The sequence below is a fragment of the Gigantopelta aegis genome, chromosome 5, assembly GCF_016097555.1.
Source record: "Gigantopelta aegis isolate Gae_Host chromosome 5, Gae_host_genome, whole genome shotgun sequence".
In the NCBI taxonomy this organism is placed as follows: Eukaryota; Metazoa; Mollusca; class Gastropoda; order Neomphalida; family Peltospiridae; genus Gigantopelta; species Gigantopelta aegis.
Genome location: NC_054703.1, coordinates 19,716,258 through 19,728,268, shown reverse-complemented (window position 1 = coordinate 19,728,268; position 12,011 = coordinate 19,716,258). Strand labels below are relative to the sequence as shown.

Genomic DNA, 12,011 nt, shown 5'->3' with positions numbered 1-12,011 from the left:
AAAAATGATAGAGATATTCCGGGGGGAAATATGCTAACCTTAGACCTTCTTACCATGTATTTCTATCATTCTACCCTCAGAAGTAGTTGACAACAATGTACAAATGTGTAGTGATTCGTTTACAACCCTATATAATTGTTTAGCAGTAATGCAGTAATGACAAAAGCCAGCCGGACCCTCTCCCCTTATAAAAATGGCAGCACACGCACACGAACACGAAAATACATGTATAAACACACACAAATACACCACACACACAAACACCCCCCCCCCCACACACACACAAACACACCCACGCACCCCCCACACACCACAGACATACACTAACACACACACACACCACACAAACACAAACACGCACCACACAAACATACATACACACACCACACACACACATACATACACACACACAAATACACCACACACACAAACACCCACCCACACCATACACACACAAACACACACCGCACACACATACACTAACAAACACACACACACACCACACACACACACACCACTCCACATACACACCACACACACACCACACCACACACAAACACACGCCACACACACACTCCACACACACACAACACACACACACACACACACACACACACACACACACACCACACCACACCACACCACACAGAGTCGGTACACACAATAACACAACCACTTACTGAAACCAGATCTTCCAGTAGTCCAACCGGTGTTGAATCCTGAGGGGAACCGGAACCCGCCCATGTTCATTCCGCCCATACCCATCATGCCTCCCCCGAATCCACCCATACTTCCCCCGAATCCACCCATACCGCCCATACTTCCCCCGAATCCACCCATACCTCCCCCGAATCCACCCATCATGCCGCCCCCAAATCCGCCCATACCATTCATACCTCTCCCAAATCCGCCCATACCCTTACCCCGTCCAAATCCGCCCATCATGTTCATTCCCCCCATGTTGAATCCCCCTCCTCCAAAAGACTGCCGACATGCGCACTTCTTACAGCCGACTTGATCGATCTGGTATCCCATGGGACAGGTCAGTCTGCACGGCCGGAACCGACAGCGAGACTGCAGGAAACTGCCCTGGTTCATCCCCATCCCCATGTTGCCCATCCCCATCATGTTGCCCATTCCCATCATGTTGCCCATTCCCATGTTGCCCATTCCCATCATGTTGCCCATTCCCATATTGCCCATGCCCATGTTGTTCATCCCCATCATGTTCATGCCCATCGTGTTGCCGAATCCACCTGCAACAAAACATTGAACGAGTAAGTATCTGGTGATTGAAAACATTGAACGAGTAAGTATCTGGTGATTGAAAACATTGAACGAGTAAGTATCTGGTGATTGGAAACATTGAACGAGTAAGTATCTGGTGACTGGAAACATTGAACGAGTAAGTATCTGTGATTGGAAACATTGAACGAGTAAGGATCTGGTGATTGAAAACATTGAACGAGTAAGGATCTGGTGACTGAAAATATTGAACGAGTAAGTATCTGGTGACTGAAAACATTGAACTAGTAAGTATCTGGTGATTGAAAACACTGAACTAGTAAGTATCTGGTGATTGAAAACATTGAACGAGTAAGTATCTGGTGACTGGAAACATTGAACGAGTAAGTATCTGGTGATTGAAAACATTGAACGAGTAAGTATCTGTGATTGGAAACATTGAACGAGTAAGGATCTGGTGATTGAAAACATTGAACGAGTAGGGATCTGGTAACTGAAAACATTGAACGAGTAAGTATCTGGTGACTGAAAACATTGAACGAGTAAGTATCTGGTGATTCCATTTCATCAAGCTGAACTGCAAAAAAAGTATTCAATACAGAAGTTTTACAGTCCCGAAGTGAAATGTGTGAGACTTTTACAGCTGAACACTAATATACAGTTAACTGTAACCGTACAAATGTCCCATGTTTAACTATGGTTATCTCAATTGATCACATGTTATTTAGAGGCCATCGCTGACTTCCAATGATACAAATAATAAATGGATTTAGAATCGGGGAGAGGCAATATGGTATTACAGTACAATGTATATACAATATACATTTTAAGAGTACAAAAAACAAAACAATTCCGTACCTTTTCTGTTTCATAGAAAATATACTTTGAGCTAGAAACTGCAGGGCTACTAGAAACATGTTGTATTGGCCCAAATTGATCATTCAAGCCAAAGGTTTAGCAATATGACAGATAATGATAAAACAGCTGTTATAGTTGAAACATAATTAGGTTTACATGGAAACGTCTGTATGTATTAATCTATCCGTGTATGAATCTATCCGTGTATTAATCTATCCATGCATATTTCTACCCATGTATTAAATCTATCCGTGTATTAATCTACCCATGTATTAAATCTATCCGTGTATTAATCTATCCGTGTATTAATCTATCCCTGCATTAATCTATCCGTGTATTAATCTATCCATGCATTAATCTATCCATGCATTAATCTACCCATGTATTAAATGTATCCGTGTATTAATCTACCCATGTATTAAATCTATCCGTGTATTAATCTACCCATGTATTAAATATATCCATGTATTAATCTATCCATGTAATAATCTACCCATGTATTAATCTACCAGTGTCTTAATCTATCCATGTATTAATCTATCCGTGTATTAATCTATCCGTGTATTAATCTATCCGTTATATAATCAGTAGTAACATGAGTACACTATTATTACCTTCTACAAGTTGTAGGCTAATAGTAGTTTTTGTATCTAGTATTGATAGTAGTAGTAGTACATTAATAGTAGTAGTAGTAGTAGTAGTAATGGTGGTGGTAGTAGTAGTAGTAGTAGTAGTAGTAGTAGTAATAGTAGTAGTAATAGTAGTGGTGGTGGTGGTGGTGGTGGTGGTAGTAGTAGCAGTGGTAGTAGTAGTAGTATAATAATAGTGGTAGTAGTAGTAGTAGTAGTAGTGGTGGTAGGTGTAATAGTAGTAGTAGTAGTAATAGTAGTAGTAGTAGTAGTGGTGGTAGGTTTAATAGTAGTAGTAGTAGTAATAGTAGTAGTAGTAGTAGTGGTGGTAGGTTTAATAGTAGTAGAAGTAGTAGTAGTTGCAGTAGTAATAGTGGTGGTAGGTTTAATAGTAGTAGTAGTAGTAGTAGTAGTAGTAGTAGTGGTGGTAGGTTTAATAGTAGTAGAAGTAGTAGTAGTTGCAGTAGTAATAGTGGTGGTAGGTTTAATAGTAGTAGAAGTAGTAGTAGTTGCAGTAGTAATAGTGGTGGTAGGTTTAATAGTAGTAGTAGTAGTAGTAGTAATAGTGGTGGTAGGTTTAATAGTAGTAGAAGTAGTAGTAGTTGCAGTAGTAATAGTGGTGGTAGGTCTAATAGTAGTAGAAGTAGTAGTAGTTGCAGTAGTAATAGTGGTGATATTTGACGGCACCGGTAACACACGATCTCAATAATAATTAACTCTTTTGGAGATATTTAATATTGCTAACAATGAATATCACAATTCTTATTTTTTTTAAATAATAATAATAATTAAAAAAAATATTGCAATGACAAAGTCTCGATAATATTTGTCCTACACAAACCCGGCTGTTATTTTTCTAAATAAAATTACTTTGCTTGCACTTGCAGGTCTCACAGCCTCGATTGTCTCGCTGTCGTCCACCCGTGCATTTCGTCGTGCATTTGAGAGATTCACATTTAACAGGCACAACTGCAAGGAATTGTGGTTAAATTTCACATTGTCCATAGGAAACGCATCCATAATACGCATATATTGAAATATATACGACGCCATGATGTATTTTATTTAGTGCACACCTACAATTAACGCCGCCTCGACGGCCGAGACGGCGGTGAACTGAACATGTTAACTTACACACACACCAGCCGACGAGACGGTTTTGTCGATGTTGTGCTAGGTACAGACTATCAACTTCACGACGAAGTTGGCCAACTCGACTTTTGCGTTGTAATTTCCCCACTTCCAACTTAGAAACATGTTGCATTGGCCCAAATTGATAATTCAAGCCAAAGGTTTAGCAATATGACAGATAATGCGCTCAGATTAACAACTAATCGGTCGTTGGAGTTTCATACGACGAGAATTGAGTTGTAAGAGCGCTCAGACTAACAACTGCACAGTTGAAGAAGTTGAGAGATCGACAATTTGGCTAACTTCGTCGTGACAGTTGGTAGTATACAAGTTCTAATTGGGGCAAAACTGGAGCTTAGACGTGACGTCTATCGCTTCTTTGCCCAAAGTTTAGTCAGTAGTCGGCGATAGCGCCTATAGCCTCTATTAGTAATTCGAAAAATTAAATTTACGTCCCCTAACCTATCTCTATTCTCGCGTGTTCAGGTTTGAACAAACATAGACGATCATGATATGGCCTCAGACCACAATTAATTTCGCTATATGTTTCTATATAGCCTTAGTGGCTATAACATTTTTATTAATATCAGCAGGCCCGTGAAATTTTGTATGTACCTTTGCCTGCATGGGGGACACATACCCTGAAAAGGACAACCCCTGTTGTCCAGCTCTTTCTCCCAGCATATTGGTTTAAACAGACACACCCTCTAAACCAGGCCGGAGTACACCCATTTTACACAAAAAGCACTACTTTTGCATGGGCCGGAATTACCACAAACAAGTCTTCAATGTCAGCTAGTTACACATGTTTACAAACTACATGCTATCCCCTGTCACTTCAGTCAAACAGTTGCCACTTCATAGCTGTCTGCCATGAAATAATCACAGTCAAACAGCAGACTACTTGCGCGGTCAAATTTCCGGATTTTCGACAACCAAATGGGAAGATAACTGTAATCTGAGGCCTATCAAGATTCCTGGATCAGTGATGAAAATGTGCTTCCAAAAAAGATTACAAAGGTTAGGTTGCAGGAATATTTACGAAAAAGGGAGCTTCCAACAACGGGAACAAAACCACAGCTGGAAAAACGATGGTCACAGTTGTTTGTGAATCTTCAGCTGAGATGTATGCATGCCAATCCCTGGCATCATAAATGTCCCCACCTATGCTTTAAAAATAAAAAATAATACAGGTAAAAATTAAGTTGATGGAATTGCGTTTTGTTATAACTGATCATTTGTTAAATATAGGAGATGAATCTAGCGAGCTGTCACACACCCTGATTGGGTTTTTTTTCTTGCATGGAATATTTTTTGTTTTTTTTGCGTCAAAGCTGCAATCTCGCCTCACATTAATTATCATAATTTCATTTAAACATACAAACACAACTGCAGTTTTAATGAATTGTGTGTGACAGTAACACCGTTGTAATAGATAATAGAAACATTATGTTTATAGTGCGGCAGACCCGAACGCAGAAATTTATATGGGGGTGCGTAATAGATGGCCCAAAGGGCCGGAGTTATTAGGGGGGGGGGCATGCCCCCTAAAAAAAAAATTAAATCTAGAAAGCAGGAGATACATTTTCCTGCATTCTGGGAAGTAAATTTGTCACATCGTCGGCCTATTTTTATTTTTTTCACACATCCAAGGATGGACCACGACAGACTATGTGGGGGTGCGTACGGCGTACGGGCCTGCGTCTCACAGGGAACGCATTTTTTCATACTATGGAATTTACAAGTTATTTATTTCTGAGCCGCTTGTTTTCTAAATTACACACAAAAATAGTATATTTTTATTATTTACAAAAAACTTTTATTTTTATTATTTACAAAAAACTTTTATTTTTATTTTTACGTGAAACCAAACTTAAATTATTTACAAAAACAACATTTTTGTAGGATGGGACGGACTATATGTAATATTCCGATCAGAACAGTCCCCTTCACCACGTGCTATATTATGTTTGTTTTGTTTTTCTTCATTGTATGACCCGACCCCTCCCCTAAAAATACCACTAGCCAGTTACACAATTTCCTGCACATGCGCCTGTTTCACTAAATATTTCGTTTGCTGTAAATTGATTAGGCCTATATACATTGCATTATATAATGTAAATTTTGCTGTAATAACAGCTAAATATATAGTTTAACCTAAAAACATCTACCTATAGTAACAGTATTTGTTTTGTTTACATCAAAATATCTGTGTGAACATATTTATATTAGTCTTGCATGATAAATCTGCCCCTAAATAAACAATAGCCTACAAAACAAGCCCACACAGTACACACGGACAACCAGAAATATAACCCAAACTATAACACGCACATTTGAAAAAAAAAGTTTTATTTATGTACATATACCAGTGGCGTATGAAGGTGGCAAGGCGGAGGGATATACGCGCGCGCACACACACACACACACACACACACACACACACACACACACACCACACAGTGTAGGGAGGGGGCCACACTTTTATATGTATCTAAAAAGTGTAGGGAGGGGGCCACACTTTTATATTTATATATAAAGCAAACTATCTGAAAAGTGAGGGACACTTGCAGTGGTTGTGCATAATATTAATAAATGCAGGTAGATAGCCGATCGTAACTATTAAATTACACATGAAATTGTGTCCGTGACACTATATCCGTCTGACAATGACACTGGACTCGCTGTTCCGATTTGTTTGCGAGTCAGACAGTAGATACCTTATCGTTAGGCGAGGAAGTGAATTTCTGTATCCTTAGTTTCATTATTAACTACTGCATAAGTCGTAGTTAATAATACAGCTAGCGGTATAGAAATCGCAGCTAGTCATTTAGTTACATTAATGTACTTCCATTCGTACACAGTGATATATACACAAACACATGCATATTACTTGCAAATTTAATTTCAAAACTTTATTAAGGTGCCGTTTTAACATGTTCGTGAATATTTTTGTTGAGCACAAAACATATTGTACATTTTCTTTTCTGTAAAAGGAGACGACTGCACACAATCTGACGAACAATAATAGTAATAGAAAACTTTATTAACGTGAAACAATAAAATAACAAGTCGACAACTACTCCACAATTCAGTAGTAACAAAGGGCCTTTGTTGCAAGCGACTGGAGCGTAACGCGCATCATCAGTATAAAAATTCAACAGTTAATTAAAAACACAGTGTAAAGGACTGTGTAAAAAATGCAAATATCACAGATATATATATATAATTAAAATTTTGAATAAAATTCAGTATCACGTAAAAATTGTAAAATAAGTTCTGGATGGAATCGAAAGGATTCCATCACAGTTCGTAGTCCAAATATATCTTTTCGAATTGCTTTCAGATGGGTACACTCCACCAAAATGTGTCGCACAGTCAGAAGACACTGACAGTGCTCACACTGAGGTGGAGGATCAGATAAGTATGTTTCTAATAGAGGCTATACAACAGTCTTGTCGCTAGGTGTGTGTGTCTTCAGCAGTTTCATGAATTAATTTATTTAAGAAAGTACGGTATTTACGTTCGGGAGTAGTCTCTGTCAGTCAAAACTATCTATTTAAACATAACTGTGCTGACCAATCTCAAATTACACGTCGGTGAATGTGTTGCAATTTTGATTTAATTTTTTAAAAATTAAATCTCGTTTAGCCGTAAACATTTTACAATGGTTACAAAGTCGGACATGCTGATAAAGAAAGTAAGAACGGTTGCCGAAGTAAAGAGAAACCCCAAAACGTGCGATTATAAGAGACAGCGGTAACTCGACAGTCAGTTTGTTAAAGGATAACAGTAATGATACGGTATATTATTAGCATACAAGAAAATATAGAAAAATGAGGTTTGTGAAATTCTGAATAGAATCTTGGCAACAATGCTTTCAATCTTCTAAATACAACACTAGTTAAGAAAAACGGTATTGTCATTTTAATATTTAACATGGCTATTCTAAAAAAAACCCAAAAAACCCGCCTACAAAAACCCCGTTTTATTTAGAAGCTATTAAGCATTGTTGCCAAGATTGCACATTACTAGGATAATAAACACGTGCATCGGGCATATACGGAAAGTGCACCAAGAATGAAGTAAGAAAACTTAACATAAAATACATATGACGTCAGTAGTTGTAGATATGTTTTCTGCAAGCCACCATAGCAATGGCAGCCATGAAAACGTATCTGACTATGTTAATGTTGAAACAAAACAAACCGGAAAGTGATTAAAACATGGCAAAGAAACCATAATGTCTAATTTTAAAGTTGAAGACATCCATAATAGCTCATTTACACTGGACGCTGCGCTTGTGTAGCAAAAAAGAGTAGACAAAATTTGTTCCAATGAAATCATCTGCACTAATGTTCAACTTAGACTACAAACTGCCAGCAGAAAGTTGCACATAACGCAAGTCGCAGACGCATCAGACGGTCGGGCAGAAATGTACGCATGCGCCGCATCTAGTGAAGATGAGCCCATAATCATATTAAATACGAGATCAATGTTTCCATTGATTGATTGATTGATTGATCATTTACTCACTCAAAATCGAGAAACTCAGAAAAGCCTCTCTCTCTCTCTCCCCCCCCCCCCCCCCCCCCCCTCCCGATTCACCCATCCGCTTACATTTGTTACTATATTTAACCTATTTATACTATATTTAACCGGTATCGTAAATACTCACGCATGATTGGTCGATATGTGGGTTTACACATACAGGTTCCACAACCGCGCATGTCCGTCATGACGCCATTTGGACACGGTACGAATCCGCAGTTTAGGAGCGGACATTGTACCGAGTTACCTACGCCTTCAAAGAGTGAAGAATTCACAGAGAATGAGAAAACGACAGAAAGTGATGAAGATAAACAAAACATGCTTATAGTTTAATATATGCTAACATAGACGTCGGAAGTTGGTGTGGTGGAATAGGGGGGGGGGGGGGGGCGGCGGCACTGCCCCAACTTTAAAAATTATACATTGCCGCAACCCACTCCCCATCTGAAAGGCGAATTAATGCTTCCATCCCGCCCCCAGTTGATGACATCATTCTTCCGATGCCTATGACTAGAAAAACTATATTTTACAGAACATGCATTAACAAGGCTGTACCCAACGAAGGGAGAGGAGACCAGGCGCGGATCTAGGTGTTTGTCGGGGAGGACTTCCTTGACATTAATGTAATGTGAGCTGGTGACATTGATAAAGTGATTCCTCACCTTATACAAAAAGGAAAAAAAAAAAAAAAAAAATAGAAAAAAAAAATTACACAACCCCTTGGCCCTCCTCCTAAATCTGCGCTTGAAGACAGAAACGTTTTTAAAATGTACTTATAACTAACACATAGTTTGTTTAAAGTCTGTTTTGTTTAACGACATCACTAGAGCACATTAATTTATTAATCATCGGCTATTGAATGTCAAACATTTGGCAATTTTTCCATTGGTAGCAAGGGATCTTTTATATGTACCATCCTATAGACAAGATAGCACATACCACGGCCTTTGATATACCAGTCGTGGTGCACTGGCTGGAACGAGAAATAGCCCAATGGGCCCACTGACGGAGATCGATCCAACCGCGCACCATGCTAGCGCTTAACCACTGTCTGGACACTGTCGTTAAACAAAAGAAACTTTATTTTAATACACCACCGAGAAAGGTGAGAGTTGTGTCATGTCATTTCCTAATTCTTTCCCGGGGAAAGAATAAAATAAACTTGCTCAGTAAGATGATGATATATCATTTAATTGTGTGTGCGAATATCACTTTTTGGTGTCCTGCCTAAAACACGAATGATCTCAGCGGTGTAGACGGAGGCTGGGGGTGGGGGGGGGGGGGGGTATCAGATAGCTCGTCCCTTAACTGGAGTATCTGGATGTATTCTAATTAAATACGTAAGTGTATAAAAAGGAAAAAGGCTTGGATGGTGTAGTTTGAAGATATATTAAAGAAAGGAATGGTCGAAATACTGCAGAAAGTAGTGCAAGGCGCACATTTTAAAAAAGAACCATACACTTTCTACGTCCGTTTTGGACTACTGCAGAAAGGGTACTTATTTAGGTTACACATGGTTGTTAATACATGTACGTGTGTTAACAATTTCAAGACATACAATTGGCTGCTCCTAGGTGATGACCAGGTCACCAATGCTATACGTCCAATGAAAACCTACACGATGGACTGTAAAATTTAGTTAACCTGACATTCATGTGTCTGTGACACGTAAGTCAGCTACAAATGCAACGGCTTAAAACCTTGTGTTTTTTTAGGATATTTAAGAAATAGAATAATACATTCGTGTCCGTTAGATACCATTTATCTTACAACTCGTTGTTAGATAAATGGTATCAAACGGCCACTCAAACGGCTATATAATACCCCAAATAAAATTTATTTTTATTATTTATTTATTTATTATACTATTTTGCTCTCCGGATGCTTAAAAAGCGTGAAAACGTTGACATGCCACAACGGAATTGGTTTGGTATAAGATAACCTTTCATTTAATTACAACCTATTTTCGTGCTTATGTCCAATTAAGGTTCAAGCACGCTGTCCTGGGCACACACCTCAGCTATCTAGACTGTCTGTCCAGGACAGGTAAGACAACCAATAGCTGCGTACAAAGACTTTGGTTATAATACAGGATCCGAATCCTAATTGGTTACAGAGTCAGATCTTGCATCCTCTGGCGTCACGTTTGTAGCCGTTCTTACAAATTTGTAACAAACATCTTTTTAGCTGACAGCCACCGAAACTAAAACTCGACACTGAAATTTGTAATAATAAGCATACATACTCTATAGGCGCAGATCCAATATTGTGTGAAGAGGCGGAATACTGGCTAACTGGGATGGGTTCAAATATACGTGAGGGACAAGACAGTGTCGTGGGGTGCAGTTCGCCATCAACTGGTGCCCTATAAATCCTCCCCTGATAGACTAATTATTTAAAATATCACTGGTGTAGATATATTGTTAAAATAGATATGTATAAATATGTTCCTAGTTGCATCGAAGTTCAACAACGACGGCTTTTTATGGATGAGTGTTTGGCACACATAATGGCGAAAACATTAACATATCTATACAACTGGCATATCAAAAGTCGTGGTAAATGATATCCAGTTTGTTGCTAAATTAACATAAGTGATACTTACTTTCTAATAGGTAACATGTGCGATTGTGAAGATATAGCTTACTATTCCACACGTGTACATGGAGAGAGAGAGAGAGAGAGAGAGAGAGAGAGAGAGAGAGAGAGAGAGAGAGAGAGAGAGAGAGAGAGAGAGAGAGAGAGAGAGAGAGAGAGAGAGAGAGAGAGAAAGGGAGATGTGGGAGAGAGAGAGAGAGAAGAGCGAGAGAGAGAGAGAGAGAGAGAGAGAGAGAGAGAGAGAGAAGAGAGAGAGAGGAGAGAGGGAGAGGGAAGAGAGAGAGAGAGAGAGAGAGTGAGAAAGAGAGAGGGAGAGAAGAGTGGAAGAGAGAGAGGTGAGAGAGAGAGAGAGAGAGAGAGAGAGAGAGAGAGAGAGAGAGAGAGAGAGAGAGAGAGAGAGAGAGAGAGAGAGAGAGGAGATGTGGGAGAGAGATGTGAGAGAGAGAGAGAGAGAGAGAGAGAGAGAGAGACGAGAGAATGGAGGGAGGGAGGGAGGGAAGGGAGGGAGGGAGGGAAGGAGAGAGAGGAGAGAGGGGAGAGAGAGAGAGAGAGAGAGAGAGAGAGAGAGAGAGAGAGAGAGAGAGAGAGAGAGAGAGAGAGAGAGAGAGAGATTGTGTTAATAATCATGATGACGAATTCGTACAATGATAACGACGAGAACAGCAGCTAGTTAACATATTTTTATAACTTATTTAAAAGAATAGTCCACAAGTTTTATTCATTTAATATGTCAGATTGATCGGTAACAAAGCCTGCAAATGCTTATAGGCTACAACTACCGCCTCTAATACTAAAGATTATTTTTTTTCAAAAATAAAATAACATTAAAAAAAATATCTTTATAAATGTTATCTTGACTTATCCATACTAAATATGGACATCAAAACTCATAATGTTTTCTTTATAAATGAATTATAATTATATATAACAACAAGCAATTACGCTGGATGTTTGTCTCATGCCCAATTTACATTCTTCGTTTTTTACATTACAAAAATT

General features: G+C 38.9%; 1 protein-coding gene across 1 annotated transcript; it reads right to left on the bottom strand.

Annotated features, from left to right (window-relative positions):
• Nucleotides 1–764: 764 nt before the first annotated feature.
• LOC121372994 (loricrin-like) lies at nt 765–9,292 on the bottom strand. The gene is made up of 4 exons (XM_041499434.1): nt 8,542–9,292; nt 3,603–3,701; nt 822–1,256; nt 765–790 (listed from the first exon to the last, which is right to left on the bottom strand). Exons 1-4 carry the CDS (start codon nt 8,732–8,734, stop codon nt 765–767), a joined length of 753 nt encoding a protein of 250 aa, XP_041355368.1. The 5' UTR covers nt 8,735–9,292.
• Nucleotides 9,293–12,011: the final 2,719 nt, after the last annotated feature.

What these genes read in the sequence shown, in the direction of transcription:
- LOC121372994 (XM_041499434.1), bottom strand. Translation starts at nt 8,734, where the DNA reads ATGTTTTGTTTATCTTCATCACTTTCTGTCGTTTTCTCATTCTCTGTG. An exon ending in CACATATCGACCAATCATGC is followed by an intron (nt 3,702 to 8,541) that starts GTGAGTATTTAC and finishes AATTCCTTGCAG; the next exon opens with TTGTGCCTGTTAAATGTGAA. An exon ending in GACCTGCAAGTGCAAGCAAA is followed by an intron (nt 1,257 to 3,602) that starts GTAATTTTATTT and finishes GTTTTGTTGCAG; the next exon opens with GTGGATTCGGCAACACGATG.